At 39.3% G+C, this 22,847-nt stretch overlaps 1 protein-coding gene across 1 annotated transcript; it reads left to right on the forward strand.

Annotated features, from left to right (window-relative positions):
- Positions 1–63: 63 nt before the first annotated feature.
- FAM199X (family with sequence similarity 199, X-linked) lies at positions 64–12,023 on the forward strand. The gene is made up of 6 exons (XM_084294381.1): positions 64–317; positions 2,690–2,909; positions 4,673–4,822; positions 5,170–5,331; positions 6,196–6,456; positions 7,412–12,023. The coding sequence occupies exons 1-6, from the start codon at positions 130–132 to the stop codon at positions 7,580–7,582; spliced, it is 1,152 nt and encodes a 383-aa protein (XP_084150507.1). The 5' UTR covers positions 64–129; the 3' UTR covers positions 7,583–12,023.
- The last annotated feature ends 10,824 nt before the right edge of the window (positions 12,024–22,847 follow it).

A 22,847-nucleotide genomic window follows, 5' to 3' on the forward strand; every position in this document is an offset into this window, starting at 1 on the left:
AGGGGGCGCAGCGGCCGCCGGAAGGAGCCCGCCGCCTCCCGCCCCGCTCCCTGCATGGCGGCGCCTGCGGCTCGGCCGCTCGCAGCGTGAGGCGATCGCGCCGCTCCTTCCCCCGCCGCCGCCGCCGCCATGACCGAGGAGCCGTACGAGAAGTTCCTGGCCCCCGACGAGCCGTGCCCGCTCCTCTCGCACCAGCACCCGCCGCGCGGCGGCAGCTGGAGCCTGAGCGAGGAGGGCTGCCTGGACGTCAGCGACTTCGGCTGCCAGCTCTCGTCCTGCCACCGCACCGACCCGCTGCGCCGCTTCCACTCCAACAGGTCGGCGGCGGGGGGCGGCCGGGGGTGGGGGGCACCCAGCGAGCCGCCGGGGGCTGCGGTGAGGCAGGAGGCCTGGGACTGCGGCGGCTCCCGCGGGAGCCTTTGGGTCCCCTGCTGCTAATTAGGGAAAAAAGCGACGGGCTGTAATTTGTGGGGAAGGCCTGCAAGGAAAATGCCGGTGCGGCTCTGCAGAGAAACGCCGGCTGCGCTTGTAAAATGCAAAGCAACCAGGCCTGCTTGCCAAGGGTCCTGGCTCGCCTTCCGTACACGCACACAGCCCAGCCTGGGTACAGCCACGGCGTCATGAGAGCAGTGCGAGGCCTCAGCCTTCGGCACGTGTATGTGTGGGGTTAGTTCCTGTCCCAGAGTCGCAAAATACTTTTGCTGGTTATTGGTGTTCCTGCTGCACCGTGATGGGGAGTAATGAGGCAGTCTCTCAACTGAATTTGTGTGAAATGACGGAAATTACGCTTCAAAAGTGTTCTCCAGTGCTCTGAGCTGTAGGTTAAGTGGTTCGACGTGAGAAGCATTGATCAAGTACAGTACAAATATCCTGAGACACGATAGTGGCGGGCAAAGTAAAATGCTTGGTATTTGTAGCGTGTCTGTAAGACTGATTAAATGCAGATGTGGGGAGGATCACACCTTTGTCTTGTATATTTCCCTTCATGCTGTCTTCACCTTCTGAGTGTTTTCTTCAGGCTTGCTCATTTCACAAACCCAGGTACTGAAGGCACCTCAGGAGGGCATTTCATTTTCTTGGGCACCCATGCCCAGCCTCACACAGATTTAGCTGTTGCAGATGCACTGCACAGTCTGTGGTGCTTACAAAGGCTTTCATTTTTTTAAAGTTGCAAGTAACTGTAATGCAGTTCCCCCCTCTTCCTAACCCAGTTCATCCCAGCAAGCACAGCAGGCTGTGTGAGGAGAGGGCTGACTGCCTCCAGCTGCAGCAGTGCTACGAACCTGGCGTATCTGCACGCGGTTGGTGACAGTCTGAACCTCACCCCATGTTTTGAGATGTCTAGAAGCTTTGTCTGCTGTACCTATCCTTTTGTCAATACTTCATGAATATTGGAGCTGGAGTAATGCTCAGAATCATGCTGTGTCACCTCTTGTATTCTGTATACCGACTGACTGCCCTGCCCGCAGAAAGAAGTCTGTGCTACTAAAATGTAGCACACGGATACGGGGTGTGGAAAGGGAGAACAGAACCTCATAAATCTGCTAAAAGAAAAGCTTCTGAGGTGTCTTTAAATTGTATAAATTCACTGCTGGCCAGATAGATGAGGGAGTGAGTCCATCACAAACAGCCAGCCAGGTGTGCAGCTAAATAACGATGGTGAGGACCTGCCTTTCTCATTGATGGCACTGCTCAGCCCTTGCAGTTGGATAGAGGAACATTTTTTTAGTTAGCCAGATTGAAGTGGGTAGACTGATGGGAGTTCAGTGCCTGGGTTTGTGTGGTGGGCCTGGGTTTGTGTGGTGGGTTTTGGAAGCTCTTTTCAAATTGTTTGGGCCGTATTGCGGTGCTGTGCTGACTCATAGTTGTCTCGACCTAGTTTTCACCAACATGTAAAATAAATCCAGATAGCGAGACTGGTTGCATGAGCCTGTTAAATTTTGGCTTACTCTTAGAAAACCTGTTCTGTGAAATCTGAGTCCTCAGTTGTTTTACTTTAGCAACAGCAGTAACTGGCTTTTAAAATGAAATTATAAGGGGAAAAAAGGTGTTGAGTTTTAGCATAACAGCATTTTCACACAGGTCAGGTTCCCACCTTGTACTGTCATTTCAACAGCATGTCTGATGTTTTTGGTATTCAGAGCTGAAAGCAGTGAATAATGGGACCTTGAGTATATCCGTGTTGTGTTTCCCTATTAAGTATTAGTTTTGCGTGGGTTCATCATCCTAGAATTGCTTTGACTCCTGTTTGGAATGTAGATTAGGAAATACTTTGTCATTCTGTAGTCCAATTGATTTAATCCTTGGTTTTGGTTATTTCAATTTATATGGCAGTTATATGAAATTATCTTCTAGTTTAGTGTATTTAAAGAAGAAAAAAGCAAAAATGCATGCACTATAGGAGTCATCACTCTGGGATGGAAAGTGTTAATATGTTATATTAAAGGTATAAATGCTCTGTGTATGGATTTTTGCCTTGCCATTTTTAATGTTGAATTCAGTTTGGTATTGTTTGCCTTTTAAAAATACTTAAAAACAGAATATTTCCATTTGAATAATAACTTCAGTATATTGTTACTGACAAGCAAAGTGGAGATGATTTTTTGAGGCTTAAAAAACCTAAGCATTTTCCAGGACGCACAATGCCAATACATTTTCTACTTTCTATTTATTTTGTCTTGTTTTACAGGTGGAACTTGACTTCTTGTGGAACCAGCGTGGCCAGCTCAGAGTGCAGTGAGGAGCTGTTCTCTTCGGTTTCAGTTGGCGACCAAGATGACTGTTATTCTCTGTTGGATGACCAGGAGTTCACCTCTTTTGATTTGTTCCCTGAGGGCAGCGTCTGCAGTGATGTCTCTTCCTCTATCAGCACATATTGGGATTGGTCAGACAGTGAGTTTGAATGGCAGGTAAGCTAGTTCCACTGTAAATGTAAAGTTTTATATAGACTGAGTCCTGGATTTATCTTTAATAGAAAAATCCTCCGCTGTTTTTTTTTTTTTTTTTTTTTTTTTTTTTTAATATTCTTTAACTCCTGAACTTAAGTACAGATATCCAAATCTTCAGTAATAAGGAAAATGTTTTGTTCCATTTTATTCCGGAGTATGTGGTCTGGAGGAGAGTCTGAAGGTTGGCTCCTCCAAGAGGAGTGGTTACATATTCTGCTTGCTTGGTTCTCGAGGTCATCGTGTATCTTGTAGCTGTGAGCTTAGCTCCTATGTCTTGAGGATCTGCCGTGCTGATGAAATCTGGCTATAGATGTCTGCTGGTGATTAGGTCATATTAAGTCTTCTGCAAAAAATGGAACTGACAGATAAAGTGTAGAAGCTCTTGCTATAGTCTATTTCCTTTTTTTTTTTTTTTTTTTTTTTTTTTTTTTTCGTGTTGGGAAGAGTACAGAGCTCGCTTTGTCTTACCTGGATGGGAAAAATGTGAAGATGAATCATATACTGCTTCTGTTCTAATCTGTGTAGGGTGTGGTCCTAGTCAGGCATCGCCATGTGTCTTACTACTTTCTTTAGTGGTCTTCTAATGATAAGCATTTGTTCTTACACATTATAGACTTAACTCTTTTTATTTTATAGACTTATATCAACTTTTAACATGCATGTGAGTTTGAAATAGGAAACGTGCTTCAGAATATACTGAAGACTACTTTCAAATGTTGTCATAAAGCTTAGTCTAAGCATATACAGAGCCTTATAAATGCAACATAAGGACCAAGAATACAGATTTCCAGAAAGCACAAACTCTGTTCTGGAAGATACAAATAAACTTAAGAAAACATGGACAGAATATGCTCTGAATTTCTTACAGTTTTATTCTAACTGATAATCTCTGTATGCACTCCTTGAAGTTACAAGTGCGTTTGTGTAATGCAGCCTGTAGGAGCAGCTCAGATTGGATCCCAGTGTTTCACTGAGTTGTGAAATTTTAATTGCCTGATAAACTGGGGGATTATTGTGAGAAGAAGCAATTTCTCACATCTTAGTTAGCTGACAGCATGTTTGATTAGTAACTAGCTTTTTAAACAAGTATTTCTTAGGAGACGTACTTGATTCAACTTGTAGAATTTTTGAAAGCAACTTGTTGCTTTTTACAGTGTTATCTGGCAGAATCTGAGCATGAGTAATCCAACTGTCACACTTTAACTGGAAGTGCATTCAGAAATTACATGTCAGTTGTACAAATGAAGTTAGCTAAAGTTCTGCAGTTGCTTCCAAGAAAATGACAGCAATTTTAATATTTTATTTCAATTGTATTGTGTAATTATGGGATGTAATATAGATTATAGAACTAGTCTGTAATTATCTTTCCTAAACTAAAATTGTGCTCAAGAATGGGAGGTTTAGGTTTAGCTTTAGCTTTGGAATGTCACGAACAATTTTCACTGATGGAGAAGGAAAGGAGTGAAATGCCACATCCTACTGCTGTTTCTTTAAATGTATTTTTTTTTAAAGAGGTTTGAGTGTGATTTGCTACACTTGCAGTTTGTTGGAAGATTAAAACAAGTACTACAGGGTTTTGAATACTTATCTATATACTCTAACTATTTCCTAATAAGCAGTGCTTTGCTAATTTGAAAGCATGTTTTGAATTTAATAGTGTTGAAATGACTTTAAATGTGCCTACGGTATTGTAAGGCTTTGTTCTTTCTCTCGCTCATTACAAGTTGCCTGGCAGTGACATTACAAGTGGGAGCGATGTACTCTCTGATGTTATACCTAGTATTCCAAGCTCTCCGTGTCTGCTTCCGAAGAAGAAAAACAAGCATAGGAATCTTGATGAACTTCCATGGAGTGCAATGACAAATGATGAGCAGGTGAAATTGACTTTCTTCTGTATCTTACAGTTATCATTATAAGAACAACTTTAATTAGTGCTGCATCTTAAAAGATATACTGGTTTCTCTAGGTGTAAATGCAACCATATGCAGTACTGTTTGATTTTTGAAATTAAATCTTGTCTTTTGAATCTGTAGTAGGCAGTTTAACATTCATTCAAGTTTTCTTCTTGTTTTTTTTTTTTTTTTTTTTTTTTGAGGATACTCAGAGATGCAAGAATCATAGGAAATGGGATATTTGAGCGATTTATTCTGTCAGTCCTTTTTTTCTAGTTCTTTTAGAGTCAGTAATAGTTTTAAATGACCTGCTTATCTTTGGGTTCTAGGTTGAATATATTGAATATTTGAGTCGCAAAGTCAGCACGGAGATGGGCCTTCGAGAGCAACTTGACATTATTAAAATTATTGATCCCACTGCACAGATCTCACCTACAGATAGTGAATTCATTATTGAACTGAACTGTCTCACAGATGAAAAACTGAAACAGGTGAGTTAAGGTTTGTATATATGCCTTTGGGTTTTTTAAAGACCTCCAGCATCTGGTGTGTCTTGCAAAATGTTAATGGTGATCAATTTTTCTACATAGTTATTATATACAAGGAAATACTCCTAGTTTCCTCCTTCACAATAATATGCTCTAGTGTTCAAAAGCATATTGCATGTATTAAACTTACAAGAAAGACCCTTTGATTTTATAATCTCAGTACGTATTAGAAGTCTAGCAAACACTTCTGAAATGCTGGCATGTATGTAATGAGTCATGCTGTGAGACTGGTACTGCTTAAGACAAAGTTTCCATTTCATGACTGTCAACTGATCAAGGATATTAATTTGCTAACTGAACATAAACTAAACATAATTTAAAAGGGTAGACGGTCACTGTTCTTATGGACTCGACTATTTCGTATTTCAAACATTTTACAGGTATCACTGAAGTACAACTCTTCTCACACCAACTTTGTTTGTGTGTTTGTAGCAAAATAAATGTGTTTTAATAATTTAGGTGACATTGGCTGGTATTTCTGTTTTTTGTTGTTAATACAACTTAGTTGAAATATGTGGGGTTGGGCAGGAGGTGGTGGTGGTGGTGGGAAACAAAAACTTGTTACTTAGTTTTCTTCCTTGCACAATAAAGTTAGTATTAACTTAGCTCTTGGCAAAGTTAGTTCATTTGATGACTGTGAGGTGGGATGGTATTTAAGCAGCAAACAGCAAAATGGTTTAAAAGACTTAACTGAACCGATCCAGTAATTTCATCATTAGTAATAGGAAAATTATGTTTCTTTACCATGCAAAGGAGTATCTCAGTCCAGTGTTAGGCTTTAGTAATTCCATTGCCTTTGTTTTGAAGGTGAGAAACTATATTAAGGAACACGGACCTCGTCAACGATCTGCAAGGGAAAACTGGAAGAGGAGTAGCTACAGTTGTGCAAGTACCAGTGGTGTGAGCGGTGCCAGTGCCAGCAGCAGTAGTGCCAGCATGGTCAGCTCAGCAAGCAGCAGTGGTTCTAGTGTTGCTAACTCCGCATCAAACTCAAGTGCCAACATGAGTCGAGCACACAGTGATAGTAATTTGTCCACAAGTGCTGCAGAAAGAATCCGGGATTCAAAAGTAAAGTTTCTAGTTATGTACATGTGTATTAAGCTGTATAACTTGTTACGGTTGCTTATATGATCTGAACTGGGATGTTTGTGTTGAAGGAGCCTAGTTAGTAACTGTGGATCTGCTGAAGTCATCTAGCTAAATCAATGCTGTCTTTCCTCTGGCATGACCATAATGAATTTAAACTTGTACTCTTATCGTTTCTCCTCCAAGTTAAAGCCTGATGTTTGTATGTAGTAGATCTTCTGATTACTTTTGTTTGAATAAGGTGAGTGGGGGCTGAATAAGGGATTATACATCGAACTTTATCCTTTGAACAAGCACACGGTTCTACATTACATACCATTTTTTTCAACATTGATCAACCTAATCTTGCCATAATTTCTGGATAGTAAAGACAGTTTTGTTTATGTAGGCTTCGTGGATCTTCAGTTTATTCTTCTGACATGTCTCATGAGATTACTTTGTGAGGAGTGACCTACTGAAGTACGTTTCAATTAAAGTAATACTGTGGCACTTGTCCCGTCTCCATAATTCCAATTTCAGGTGTGGAGGAGAAGAGCAGTTCCTGCTTGCTCTTCAACGTGTCAGGTTGGACTTCGGTTCTGTTTGCTATTTGAAGACTAACTTTTCCACTGTAATAGAGACTCTTCTGATCAAAGACTCAGCTGTGCAATGTCATAGGGTGATGTTGTGCCACATAATTGAGACACGGTAAACAGTCCCGATAAAGAATATGTGTACTAATCTTAAAAAAAAAAAAAAAATAAAATAAAATCAAGCTATAACAGGCATTTATTTAAATAATAAATTTGATTTTGGATGATGTTTGCGCTACCTCAAAATTCGTTTTAGTTATTTTTCAGAGCAAACCTTAATTTAGAGGTTAATGTATTTGTCAACTTTAAAGGTGGCTTCTAACATACCGAACAAAAACTTACGTCTGTTTTCTCAATTTTGGCAGAAACGTTCCAAGCAACGGAAACTACAGCAAAAGGCCTTACGCAAGAGACAGCTCAAAGAACAAAGACAAGCTCGTAAGGAAAGACTGAGTGGATTATTTCTTAATGAAGAAGTGCTCTCTTTAAAAGTGACTGAGGAGGACCATGAAGGAGATGTGGATGTTTTAATGTGACAGGGGTGAATTTATCAGTGTTCTTTCTAAGCCTTAAATGTATTATTCTTATTGTTTACATATATTTCTTGACCAAATTTTGATTAGTGTTAACAATATAAACCAGATCTTTTCTCCAGTATAATTTTGGTAAGACGTTCTAAGAATTGAGTAACTTCAGCTTTTTGAGACTAATTTTGCAACTGAGACTTCAGAAACTTAATTGACTTCTGAAAAGCTGCTGAATAGATAAATTCTTTTTAAGGAAAATTGAATTTGGCTAACATGCTACTTGCAAGACGTAAGTCTAGGGATGCTTTTGGATGACACTAAGTATGCAGTACTGTGCTTCAGCTTTTTTTCTGTTTTCGCCTAGTTAGAGATTAATATTACGCTTAGCTTGCTTTGTCTCTTCCTTTCTTGTTAGAAAGATTGTTTAGCATGAGGAAAAAATAATTCTATAAGGCTTTCTTCAGTCTTTCTCTTGGATCATACAGAATCAAAATACTGTGATAAATCTGATTTCTAGAAGTTTTGATTTAACTCAAACGGCATAGAAAGCAAGAAGCAGGACTTCTAATGCAAAAAATGTATGTACACAAATAATACTTAATGACACAGTTATTTAGAAAACAGAGTCAAAAATGAAAACAAAAATTGCAAACTTAGTCTTTAAAAAGTTATTTTGCTGCTCAATATCTCTTAGTCTGATCATTAATAACGGTTGACTAGTACATCCCTAGTATTGCTATAAAGAGATTGAAAGGAAACATCATTATGCATTAAAAGTACATTAATCTTCAATAACGTTGTCTAGGACACTTTAAAATAGCTGAAAATGCTACTGGAAACAGAAGTGGAAACAAGTGGCACACAACTTTGGTGGCTTTTTCCCCCCCCGGAATTTTATCTAAAAGGCAAGAGAACTTAATGCAGATGTGTCGTACAATTATGTTTACTCCTTTACCACCCAACGAAGGATGGGTCTTCCATGCGGGTTGTTGCACAATTATTAATGTGCTTCATGATCCTGCTTTTGTTGTCTATCTTCTTTTGAAGTATCTCTTGCTGAGAAAATGAGGTAAACTTATGTGTTTTTTTTTTGTTTTTTTTTTTTTTTTTTTCAGGTAGGGAGGTAAAAGTAGTTGTTTTAACCTGTTTCCTAATCAAGACAATCTGTAAAGTGACTTCTGTCTTTATCTTGGAACTACGTGTTACAAAACTCCTTTCCCTCCAACCTGAGATGAAATTGATAGCTCTAAATTTCACAGTGAAAGTTGAGGAGTTCAAGTATTTTCTATTTCTGAGTTCAGGAAGGTGATTTTCTTAATACACTGATGCTTTACTATTTTAATTTTGATCACACGAATTAAGGTGTCTGGCAAATTAGTATGGTCACAGGTGCCTGTAAATGCAGGATATAACCCAGTCCTGCAGAATTGCATGATTCACTTTATATAGAGTTTTGGGACTACTCATTCATTTTGCATGTCCTGCACACACACTTGTTTGCCATGACAGCTGAAGTCTATTTACTTCAGAGGTGGCATTCCATGTAGCCTGAAAATAAACTAACCAATAAAATATCTGAACAGTGGCTTCTGAAAGGGCTTCAGTAAGAAATAAATGATGTCCATAGTCTAACTAGTCTATGTGAACTCAGTCACTCATTGCAGCCAGGCTTGGCTATTAATAAAAGCTATGTAATGTCATTTGCAACTCAAATGTTAGCTACCCAATGTTGCCAGTCATTTGGCTGCAAACCAGAAGTGACTCTAATCTGTTAGTATTTGTTTGCACTGCATTATAGCTGGCTGACGCCTCTCTTACTCCTGTAGAAACAATACTAAAAACAAAGCTGTGTACAAGTTATTAAGAATTTAGATTGATTTGTATCTGCAGCTTTTTAAATGGATGGGAGAAGAGAATCAATTGCTGTCAGTTCAGCTAATTTCAGGATGCAGCAGTTGCACTCTTGCAACTTACTATGGCAGTAATAGATGAATTCATGAAACATTTCACTGTGTGTACTGTCACAGTTGAGTATAACCTTTATTTTCCACAGTGATTTTGAGATGTGTATATTTATTTCCTGAAGAAAAATGTACATTTAATATTGTAGAGCATTGAAATTCTGAAATGAATTGTAAGAAAGGTGCAATACCTCAGCATGGTGGAGCATGAAAGTGTCGTTTTATTCTGTTTCAGTAGCTCTTCAAAGTTCAAATTCCTCAGGCCTTGTTGAGAGAAGACTTCCTCATTTTGATGAGGTACCTGTCTACTAGCTTTCAGAGGCTGTAAAATGAGGGAGGATAGTATTTCCATCTTGATTTTAGTATAAGCATGTAAGTATCAATTTACCCAAATGACTAAATGGTTCCAATTACTCACCTGTTGTATTGGAGGAAAGTTCCTGGGTGCCACAGTAGCTGCTTGGGGTAAGTTATCTCCAGCTGGGTACTTCAGTTACTTGTATGACAGTTAAAAGGATAGAAAAGTGTGAGTTTAAAGGGGTACCAGGTTAATAAGTCATAGCTCTAGAATCTCATAGTTCCAGAACACTTCTAACCTAAGAATACAAAACTGTGGATGTTCTGATCAGAATGTAGAATAACTTCTTGGTTACCTGAATTTCATCTTTGCTAAGTACTTGGCATCTCAGAGAATCAGACCTGAAATAAGTTTGGGATCCAAACTTTGTCCCATACTTCTACATGCTCTCTTTTTTTCCTCTTTCATATCCTTCTTAGTTCTAATGGTACCCTCATTTTGAGGAGGAGTGGGATGTGTTTTTACCATATTTTGATCTTTTCTTGCAATATGCTGTATGTTTAAAATTTGTATTGGATGCCTGTGGCATTAGTTAGTTGGAATTTTAGTTACACTTTGATCAGCAAGACAAGGTTCAAGCCATAGTGGCTGCTATTTTGTTTTACAGGAGGCTATCTACAGCCTGTTGGGTTCAGATAGCTACAAAACAGCAACAGACTGCTAAAATTCAGCATTCTTTGTATTTTTTTTTGTTTTGTTTTTGTTTTTGTTTTTTTTTTTTTGTTTTCAAAAAAACCCAAACAATCAGATCTCTATTTATTAATTGATGTAAAATGTTAAGCTTAAAAGCAAAACAGAGATACATGGGAAAAAGCTAGTAGTTGTATGGCTCCATGGTACTGAAGCTGTATATCTAGGTGCTTTGTACCCCCTGTAATACGAATGTAATCAGTTTACACTCTGTAACATTAATGATTTGCTTCCATGGTAACTTTTTCTCTAAAAAGGCTTAGAAGGAGCACTGAAAGTCTGATTGCAATAGGACTGTAAACAATAGAGAACATTCTTTTCTAATATGATTTTAAATATGAGGAAGAGAGCTAGCTGCCTGACAACCTGTCTAATTTGTGTGTATCTGGTGTTACCCTTTGTCTCTGTTAAGATGAACTATTTTTCTTTAACTGGGAAACTGATTAAAGGATGGTTATGGTATGCTCTGTATGGGGTGCTTACTAAGAAGAGCAAAAAGTCTTTGCGAAGCTTTCCTGGGCTTGACTTTTAGTTCTCATATTGTGGTTTGAAACCTGTGAAGAACATTCTTGGGGGGGAGGGGGATAAAAAGTTTGAATTCATTCATATGCATTTACATCAGAGTGCATATAAGGTGTAGAAGCAAATAAAATGGCAATATTTACTGTTCATCTATGCTGAGTGGCTTAAAGCCATTTGTTTTCTCTTAACACTCTTTGAGCTTTGAAATCAGTTGATGCATTGGTCTATAAATATTAATAATTTTGACTGTTTGGGTGGCTCTTGAAACTGAAACTCATTCTTATAAGCCAGCTTTTCATGGCCAATGTTGTTAGATTTATTGGTTTAAAGTTCTTGAGCTTATGGGTCTTGCGGTTCTTGGGCATAGAAAGGACCTGGTTGACATGCAATTTTCCATTTAAGGATTGCAAAATTAACTTATTAATCTACCAAGTGCAAATGTTAGTAGTATTCAAAGTTTGTCTATTTTTATTATTAACTCTGATAATCGTACTTGCATTCTCTCTCATCTGGCTAACTTTAAAATATTTCCAAATTACAAATAAATTCCGCAATTAAAAAATATATGTTGAAGCTTGAATATAGTTCATAACCAAAGCAAGGAGAAAATGGTGGGTTTTGTTTGTATTTTGTTTTGGTTTGTGTTTGTTTTTTTTGATGTTTTGGTTTTCTTTGGGGGGTGGAGGGTGTAGATTAGAATATATGGTACTGCTTACATTGATTTTTTTTTCCAGGTTCTCCACTAATTGTATGACTAAAATGCACTTTTGTATAGAAAACTGTCCTATGTACATTCTGTATCTGCTTTCCACAATGTTTATAGAGATTTTTTCTGAAATTGTGAAGGATTTACCAATAGCTGCCATGCCATGCTGGTGACTGATGCTGTTTACATCAAGTTTTCATTGTATTTGAAAATAGTCATGTGCATATTGGAATACAGGTTGGAATTAAAACTGATGACATAGCAAAGATAGTCTCATGAAACTGTGGTATCTTGTTCAGAGCAGGGTTATTCATATATAGGGCTTATATACACCAGGCAGGCATAAAGTACGAGTTCATGTAGCACACATTTTCTGTTCTTTGTGACAGCAAGCAAACCAGTCCCTCCTTAACTACTGTAGTTTGTTACCCATGCAACCTGATCAGAATTGTTTCTTAAGAAAAAAAAACACAAACGATATAATCCAAGATCTTGTACTGAAAACTGTCCTCTGTCGTTGATTTCTGTGCCAATGGATTTTTCATCTTTAATATATGTATATGCTGTATATTATATATCTGTGGGCCTGGACATAGGAAGTCTGATCACTTCTTTTTATCAGCAATAACTGGATTTTCTTCTGCTGTCATCCTCACTGTCTGTAGTCATCAAGCCAACACCTGTCCTGTAATGTTTAAATATTCCTGATGGGATTTTTTTAAAAACTTATAACCAACCATGCTCTTGTAATTCATGATGCAGATGCCTATGTGTCACTGTATTGTAAATCCAGTTCTCAAATCCTCTGCCGTCTGCAACACTGAAGTTTCAAGTGTAGTGTTATGAAAAATCTTGTTTCCTACCTGGAACGAAGCAGAAAAACCCTGAAAATGCAGTAAGATCTCTTACTGCACAAGGATGTATTCCTTGAAAGTTCAGAAGGCTTCCTGCAGTGCCTCAGGGTTATAAACTGCCTTGTTCATCCCAGCTAGGGCTACAAGTCTCATCACCTAAGCAAGTTAAAATTCACCAACCATTACTATTCCAGCCTGCTTCTGTACACACAGAGGGACAGAGGAGGGTAGATGGGGGCAGAAACGTTGCACGCTACGGCAAGTCTTGTCAAATGGTCGGAGACCTCTAATTGTGGAGTGTGTGGCTGGGAGGCTGCAGAGTGCAACTGCAGGAGCTATTCCTCTTGTGATGCTTTGCCTTTACTCAACAACCTGCTTGTGCTTTTAGTCTGCTTTCACCCAAAGGTGAGGAACAGTGCAAAGTCTTCTGCAACAAAATAAACAGAGATGTTGCCAAGGTCCTTGACCCTCTGTGGTGGTCTGTAGTACTAAGGATTTCCCACTGTGTGTGTGACACCTAGAAGCTGTACAGAAGCTGTTGCTTGTGTTTTCTGAAGTGCAGGGTCCCACCACGCTGCTGTGCTGCGTTCTCCTGAACTTTCAGAGGAAATCCCTTTGCAGCAGTTCACCAGTGAGCCATGCAGCTGTTGGCGAAGTAATGGTATCTCCTGGCTTGACTCTCAAGCAAGGTCATGTGGTCGCAACTAAACAGTGCATGTTATGGAACTCTCATCAGCACTTACACATTTCTTCATTTATCCTTCTTGTGCAGCAAGTCTGACTGCAAGGAGAGAGTCTCACTTGTTGGCAAGTCCTATTTAGGCACAAACTGAACCAAAATTTCCACTTAAGCAAAATAAATAAATAGATAAACTTCCTTTACTAAATTGAAAGATGGTATTGGATATGATCTTGCTGTCCTCAGCCTTTTTATTACTGACCTGTGTGTTTTATGCTTTATTCAACTTTATTCAAACATTTCCTAGTACACTAGCAGTTGTAATTGGCTTCCCTGAGATCTTACCTAGTTTACCAACGTGATTTGAAAAGATCACTAACTCACCCGTGTGTATTTCCACTAGAGGGAGCACTGTACTTGCCTTTGAGACTATAGCTGCCAGCTTTGTTTTGCTACAAATACTTGTTTCTTTATTGTCCTGTTAACAGTTATTAGGAGGATTCACTTATGCTTTTTTTTTTTCTTCTTTTTGTAGGAGGAATGTGTCTGTTAAGAGTTTTATAATAAAAAAAATTGCCAGTGACTAGAGAAACAGATGCTGCTTCCTGCCTGGTGCTGCTTACTGCGATTGAAAGATGGAAGTGTATCCCTATTCAGTGTTAATTTTTGTATGCATACGGCATTACTGCTTTAAACTTCCTGATTTGTTTCACATTCAGGCTTCTTTAGTGTGGGTTATGAATCTTGTAGCTGAGTATTTATTCTCATGTTACTCTAGTGGAGAGAGACCTCATGTAGAGCTGGGAATCTGCTGTGGTCAGGCCTTGGGCACACTGGCCACACTGGTTGTGGGCAACATGAGGCTGCTTGCTGTAAGCAGTCTGTCTGGTCCCCGTGTCAGCTGTGCCCCTGTGAGGAAACACGGCATCTTCTCAGTTCTGAGTGCTTGTCACAGCACTCAGAAATGGCAGCAACATGCCAATCCCGTGAGCCAGCAGCATTTGCCATCTCAACATCCTCAGCTGTGATGTTATCACTGTGCTGAGGACTGATGTCGCTGTCCTATTACTGGTGATATCCCAGACCTACAGCACTAGTAAGCACTGCTCTTTGTCCTCATTGCTACAGCACGGCCTTGCAAGAAGGGATGCCTCTGATGGTATCAGTTGGTTAAATGTTGTTGTCTGTGTTTAATGCCTTTCATAAGCTGCCTTGTACCAGTATATCTTCAAAAGCCACGCTGCCTCATGTCTAGCAGCAGTTTGCTGCTTCTGCTGTGGGACAGTTGGTGTGGATTGCTGCTCACGTGCACTTTTCCTTTGAAAACGGGGAGCTGATCTGAAGGGTTGTTAGTTCCACTTTGACCACAGTGTAAGGTTTCTTGTGAACGTGTTGCTTTATTCACTCCTTATAGATGGCTTGCACATGGGGACAATTACAGGGTAAATGATCTGAAAGCTGAAGTGCCAGGTTCCAAGTAGCACTTCCACATCTGTATCTGAAGGATCCTGTTAGTAATGTTGCTACTATGAAGGCTTCCTTCTCGGGCTCTTTTCACTCATTCTAGAATATCTTCCTCAGTGAAAACGTGCCCAACTAATCTTGAAAGGATGATGATTGCAGAGTAAAGAGCTTTGAAGTATGACATATAGCTCTTAATGTCTACATAGCTGTCTGTTTTTTCCTGTCACCTAGTTCCTGCCTATACTTCCTGAAAATAATAAATAGCAAGTACAGCATGGCAGTCATGAAGACTGCTTGGGAGTTACTGAAAAGATGCTTTGAATTCATCACAGACCCTAGTTATTTAGGTAATTCTAATTCCTTGGTGTTTGTTTCCATTCTTAGGTAGTTAAAAGGCTGTTGATTTAGTCCCTCCTTTCTTTGTTCAGAGTAGAAATTGATTAGTCACGGGGTTTTGTTTCACCCTCTGTTCCTGTTTGTGTAGAGCAGGAGCAAAGGAAGAGCTGACACAAGTTCCTTTCAACAGCTGGTTAACTTGCATGAGCGGACAACTTCTGTTGGCCATAGTTTAGATCACTATATATTTGATGTCTCCTGCATTCAAGAGATACCTAAAGGTGTAATGTATCAATTACTATCCTAAGGAGTGTTCTCTGTAAGCAAGAACTGTTACTGACAGGTGTATTCTTTGAGCAATACATGTTCCACATGCAGGACCATTTTGTGCATGTCCGAGGATCTTGTACTCAACCTCTTCCCTAAGCCAGAGCACGGTGCTGTGTTCACTGGCTGGGAATTTCTAGCAAGAGCAGCACGAGCTGCTTGGCAATTTCTATAGGTTGTTTTGGTTTAGGACCTCACAACTCTTGGATGGTTCTGCTTGGCATCTCCTCTCTGTCTTCCTAAAACATGGAGCAGTTTGGGTCTAGATGACTATATGGTTCCTAGTATTACAGGTATTGCTGATCAGAGCAAAAAGTGTTTGTGTATTAGGTAGCTTCAAAAATTTTTGAATTACAGCGCTTGACTATATAATTTAACCATGTAGTCACAACTATCGATGTCTGTCCACTTAGTGATTCCCTTCTGAGAGCAAAACTGATCACTAAATTTGATCAAATTGTCATGTACTTCTTAAATGCTCTTTCAATTGTATTTGATACTCATCCAGCTCTGCTTTGAATTGGTTCCTGTCTGGTAGTATGGAGTTCCAGGTCCTATCATGTCAGAGATTGCACCACAATCTCTTGCCTTGGAAGTTACCATTGTAGGTTGGAAACGATCACTCCAGAAACAATTTATATTGACAAATTTGGTGTGCAGACTGACACATGTGTGAGTGTATCCAGGTGTTTAATTTTGTTCAATTCAAAGTGAAGAAAACGTGCCAAGGGGCTAGCAAGTCTTCAGGAAAATTTAAAGAATATATTTTTTTCCTGTTTAATAGTTAATAAGGTGAATTTATTTACCCAACAGAAAGTATTCAGTGTATGTGCGACTTACAAGCGTGTTGCTCAAAAAATCCGTGCACTTCCTCCTGAAACAATTTAGATCATAAAATTGTTTATAGAAGTTACAAACGTTAGCCAACCGAAAATTAAGCAGTCTAAAATCTCAGTACAAACCCATTTGTGGACTGATAAACCCATTTGCAGACTGATAAAAACGAGTGTAATTTATGGTCTAGATACCTTATTGGCATATGTATTAAAATTCTGGAATATGTCTATTTTTCTTAGCGTTGCATTAGCTGTAATTTCTATGTAATGCTTCAATTCATTTATATATTTGCACAATACACTATCAGATAAAAAAGTGCCAAAATGTGTATAAGGAGGTCATCACTTTAGCTTAATTGCGCACAAATTTCCTGCAGACGCTGATGCTTAAGACCAATAACGAGAGTGCTACAGCTAGAATAAACGCATTAGCCTATAAATTTAGAGCTTCTACCTGCTTTGCAAAGGGAGAATCATCTCTAAATGAGCCTAGTAACATTGATTTGTGATTAATCATTTTACTTAGTGACTCATCTATGATCACAGTACAACAAAAATGTCATGTTTGCTTAGTGGCATTAACTCCATTTATCTTCTCTGCATTCGGAGAATTGCCTTGTTGTCAATGTGGGGCTGGGAATACAGCTGAGCAGTACTGTTGTTAAAGGGCTTTACAATGTCAGCTTACCAAAGCAGAATTCAGACCAAGAAAAAGGGGAAAAAAATATTGGGGAGGGGGGAGGGAGGGATAAACATCCTCCTTGAAAATTAATTATTCTACTTGGTCAAGCCAAAACAAAAACATTTACAGTAGTGATATTGTATCTGCAAAAACAAATTAATGTAACCCTAGGTGCTTCTAATTTTTTCTAAGGTTGTATCTGCAAGTTAACAATTGTTTTAATTCTAGTTCTGAGACTATTTTGCTTTACATGTTGCAAAGTAAATCCAAACATTACTAGAATGCTTTAGTTTGTCATGGTGTTGCTATGTTTCCAGTCAGATGCCATCAAAATGGTTTTCTAAAAATGCACTGCTGAGTGTTTGTGGAAAGTGATAGTCATTATCTTTAAGAACTTTTCTTAATAGCTTTATGTTAAGAAACATAGTAAACCCTTCACACACACATGCACCAGATTAAAATAAATAAATAAAAAGAGCTATACTGTTCTTTGCTAAGACTTGCAAGGCTCAAAAACAAAGATCAACATGTTAAGAGTTTTTTTTATAGTATCCTTTATTCAGCAATGGCATAATGGCAAGGATCTGCCTCCCTGGTCCTGCAAATAGATCGCTAGGTATGGAAAGGAGATGCCTGATGTCTCATGGATTGTGTCCTGCTCCACTGCCTTATCCGTTGGCAGTGTCCTTTGCTGCTATTCCTCTACTGTCCAGCTGCTGTGTTCAAAGTGAAGCCTTTGCCTTCAGACATCTCTCTACAGCACTGCATTACAGCACCATGATCTTAACTAGAGCCTCTGCCTGTTGCCAAAGAAAAGACTGGAGGTGAGTTGCACTTGTACCGTGTTGTAGAATAATAGAAACACTCACTATGAACATGCACTTCCAGAAAGTTTAGTGAGGATGAAATTTCAGACCTGCCCTGTATTGCCTACTCAGTATTTAAAAATTGAGCTGGATCTCTGCATCAGGAAATTACTTTAAAAATCACTAATACTTGCACACATGCATAAATCCAGCTGGTTATGGATTTAGAGGGTGTGCTTTCAGAGTTTCTTGTGACTATGGAAGCTGAAAGTGATCTTTAAAGGAGGAGGCACACTCCTGCAACTTCATACTGGTATCAGGGCAGCTTTAATAAAAGCACTACTTACAGTGAATGCTTATGAACTTGGATAATGCATCAGGAGAAGACCCCATCAGTGTGGTAAGTGTTGATATTAAAACAGAGTCCTAGTTGCTGCTTCTGTGGGAGGCATTTTTTTCTTTAACTTTCCAACTTAGACTGCCCGCTTTCTGTGCAGTTTAGCGATGATCAATATGAACATGCTGGAACTGTTTAGCTGAAGTAAGCTGAGTCATTCAACCTAATATTCATTTGTTTGACTAAAGCCTCTTTAGAGCCACTTGTGATCTGATGACTAATGTGGCACAAAGATGCTAATGCTCGATGTGTACATAAATCATTACTTAATTTGGATTTGGTAACCTGAGGCAACAGAATGCTCCATGGAGAAGCAGCTATATTTGTTTCTTTTCATTGTCAACCACCTGTCTCCAGAGATCCAGAATGCATTAGAAAAATGAATGTAATGACTGAACTAAATCTAGCTCTCCTGTTCCAGAAGAAACAGCAGTTTTTATGACCAGGAAGGCACAGAAATCCCAGGTCTGTTCTGCCAGCTGAGACAAGAAAAGTCAGCTCAAGCAGAAGGGATCTACTGATCCTAGACAGTAGTCTTGCAGTACTGACAGAAAAAAAACAAGATGAATCTAATTTTGAATTTTTGAAGGTGGCCTGGATAAGACTGCTTGAGGAAGAAAAATGGAATTCTGGTCCTTATTTAACTCCATTTGGTAGGATTTCATGCTTTAAACTCTGACCTGAAAACCCCACTTCAGCAATGTGTCAGCTATTCAGAGCTTACATTTGCTGCTCTTATCTTGTTTCTTACCTGTGGTTATTTCTTGAAGAGCCATGTCCCACTGAAATACCATAATGCATATTATTGATATCAGAGCCTAACAGAGCTTGTGCAAGGAGTTCTGTCTTTGTGCTGGTGCAGGGCAATAGACTTGGAACTTCATAAAGGGAAGCTTTGAGAAGTTCAATTTTTAGATGTAAATTGGCAGAAAGCAAGTGTGTAAGTATTTTGTAATGAGGTTTGTGAAAGAACTGAAGCTTTTGTTGAACTCCTGTTACTAAATAAGGGTAGGTGGGTGTATTTAAATGTGTTGTATATGTAGAGCACCAGCGCTGCCTCTGTACCGAAGTTGGCTGGTCCTGTGCTTGCTCCTGCGAGTCTGAGAGAGGTTTTTGCCTTAGTTGTGAGCTAACCAGGATCCTGCCAAGTGTTTAGCAGCATGGGAAACGGGACCCGCCATCCTTCTGACCTAACTATTGAGCTATTCCTCCTTCAATACTGCAGTACTACCAGATTGGACCTCTTCCTCTTCAAGTTGTTCATTTGATCCTGTTGTGTAAAGAGCATGGTAAATGAGAACCTACAGGCATGTTATCAAATACTTCTGTTTGAGCCACATTTGGAATTTACACATACGGTGTGGTTATTTCAGAAATATGCTGTTTAACTGAGTCTGTTCTCCAAATCTCAATGTTAGTTTATTAAGTAAAGTCGATGTTTTAAAAATTATTTTCCTGTAAACATCAGGTGGACCCCCTTATTTTTAGAGAAGCATTACTGAAATATTTATGCCAGCATATCTTTCTGTTTGATCTGTCCTAGGTGAAATGTTTGCTTCATCTTTAAATATATAGCAAATAAACTGTACTGCTTTAGATCTTTATGGAGATACAAATTTGGAAAAGCGACATGCAAAAAAAGATACAATTTTGAAGGGCAAACAGGAGTTATGCTTCAGAGAAATCAAAATCACTTCAACATAAGGATCTTTGCAATGCACTCTCAGCTTAAAAGCTGGAAAATGAAGTGTAAGGGGCGAGTCAGTATTCTCACAAGGACTTGATTTACTTTTTGATACAAAACTTGGAGATTACTTGTCAGCTACATTAGCTTTTAAGGTCTGTTTACAGTGAAGGATATATACTTTAGAAGTAGTAGCTCTTTTTCAAGGATAACATTTTAATTTTATTTCAAATATTGAGTGAAAGCAACTCCAAAGAATTTAATACAATAAACCATTGCTGTGTTCAAGACAGTAATATAAGGTGTGTTTTTTTTTTACAGTTGCTATTAGCAACTTATGTGGCGAACATAAGTACAGCAATTTAAAAGGACACTGTGGTAATGTGAATTTCTTCAAGTAGTTAAATACTAATGTCTTTCACCAAAACATCAATGTCAGCTCTGCTCCCAGTCAAGAAGTGAAGGACAAATGAACTTACTATTTTTATTAGCTTTTTTTGAATAGGAGGTTTTCAGAAAAGTGACAGTAGCCAGTCTAGTCTGTAATTTTAACTTGATTTATTTGAATTAGTGAAATCTTCAGTAAATACATCTCGGTATGCTTCTTAAATATTTCCCCATAGAGATTAAACTTCCATTTACTTGGGCTTCACCAGTGCTCACAGACTTTAATTGCAGTGCCTGACAGATTTCTCGAGAAAGGAAAAGTGATGAAAGAGGAAGAGAAGGTCACTCGTGTGCAGAGCCGCTGCATGGAGCGGGAGCACCGGCTAGCACGCTTCAGCTGCTAATCTGAATGCCAGGCAAGCGTGGTCCTGCAGCAGGAGGCAGAGCTGAACCATTTACACCCCAGATTTCTTTTGTGTGTGGTGATCAGGAGGAGTATTTGTCTACTGCTAAAGAACTTGCCTTTCTGTGGGGTGTTCCCGGCTACTTGCTGCTCTGTGTGCGGGTAGAGTGGCTGCATTCACGTTACTTACCTTCATCTACGTTTCGGGTGGCTGGGTAATGGGAAAAAATGTTTAAGCAGAACCCTAGATCAGGATCCCACGTACAGTGTCAGCGGAGCACAAACCTGTCAGAAGAAGCTGGCAATAAAATGGCTAATTGTTAATGTCCATGCTGGAGGTGGAGTTCTACCTGTGCCGAAATCAATGGCAACAGCACAGCTGATTTCAGCCATGTCTGTATTTGCTGTCTGCTGCTGGTAACCATGGTATGGCATGTGTGCTGTCTTCTTGGCTTGAGACCTTTTTGCAAAGGCTGTGGAAGTTGTCAGCAGGGTTTTTCCTGCCCACAGTGAGGTCAGGACTTGGTGATATCAAAATGGAAATAAAAGGCCTGTGCTCTGTCCTGCTCCTTCCTCTCTGATCCCCCGATAGCTCTTTTAAACTATCCAGGTTGAAATGGCACGAACAAGTGCAAGTGCCCTTTTTGACTCCTGGTATTACTACTCAGAGGGAGAATCCCTCTGGGCAAATACTTGAAATAATACAGAAGTATTTGCCAGAGCTCACCTTTAATTCTTCGTTCCTTACTTTTGCTGCTTCTGTTGTCCCAGAAATTTACCCTTTAAAGAAGGACTCTTCTGCCCTCCTGGGACTTGCCTGTTCCCTGGTAATCTGAGCAACACAAGTGAAGATTCCTCTTGAAACAGAAATGAGTTGCTTAAGAAACTACTTCCAGACTAGAAATTTCTCTATTAACATCCCAAGCTGTGGAGCCCTCCAACTTGCTTTTGAGAGGTTTGTTTGCAGACACTGACTTCAAGGAGTGAGGAACAGGCCTTGTGCTAATGTCATCATCCTTGAGACATTGCTTGGCTGTGCGTGTCTTCCCGTGCCCTTTTGGTGTTTCTAAGCAAATGCAGGCTGAACGAAGAACGTCATTCTCTACCCTGGTAAAGGTTCTGGAAACTTTACAAAGGGAAAGAAATGGGCAGTATTTTGAAAGATGTATGTATTTTCTGCTATAATTAGGTAGAATATGGACATAACATTATCGGTTCAATTAAAAGCATGTCAATAAAAGGCAGTTGTGCGCTACATAAAAGATTCTTTTGTTGAAAACTGGCCTGAGTTACGACTGTTTTATACACATTAATTTGCTTTGTACATACAGAATGGAGCTGATTGAACAGCATGATTGTCTGACGAGAGCTGAAAAGCAGCACTTGCTGTAGGTAATTTAAATTGAGCCCTATTATCATTTACGGATTTATTCTGCTTAGAATCAATAAGATGAAAAAGGGTCTGAAAGCTTTACGCTAATGCTAATCGCTTTTGGGTCAGTAACTCCTTGTGTTTAAGTTATGTATTTCTTCCCTGTATTCACAGAGCTACTTGGAAAGCGAAATATTTAAAATATTTTCCACTGAAGAGAGTCTCCCCTCTTACTTCACAGAGAATTCAGCATTGATAAACCTTTTGTTAAGCTGAAAAAGTTCCCTGAGAGGGAAGTGACACTAACCAAAAGGACAAAAGAGATGCTCTGGAAAGAAGTTCAGCACAAATGCACTGGAAATTTTGATTTAAAGCAGCATTCATGGTGGCTGGTGACTGAACTTGTCCCTAGGACACAGAGTGAAGCCAGGTTAGGGTAGCCACAGTCATTCTACCTTCTATGAGAGCAAAATTTTCTTCCTGGATAATTTATCTTTGAGAGTTAGAGATATCCCTGGGCTCAGGACAGAAGGGAAAAGACAAGGGCAGGGAAGGTTCAGAACCATGATATTTTTGGTATAGTGACTCAATCAAGAGGGAATACAGTGAAAGGATTTCACATGTATTAAACAAGGGAAAAAAAAAAAAAAGTGTGCTTTTTGGTTAAACAGGACTGAAAATGACAAAAAAAAAAAAAAAATTGACAAGTTTAATTGTCTAGTAAGACCTTGTAATTGTCTTTGGGGCTGCAGGCAAGGGACATAGTTATGCTGTGCCAAAGGGCTATGTTTGGCAGACTGGAGGAGAGCT

Source organism: Netta rufina (genome assembly GCF_964035555.1).
Source record: "Netta rufina genome assembly, chromosome: 12".
NCBI classification, from domain to species: Eukaryota; Metazoa; Chordata; class Aves; order Anseriformes; family Anatidae; genus Netta; species Netta rufina.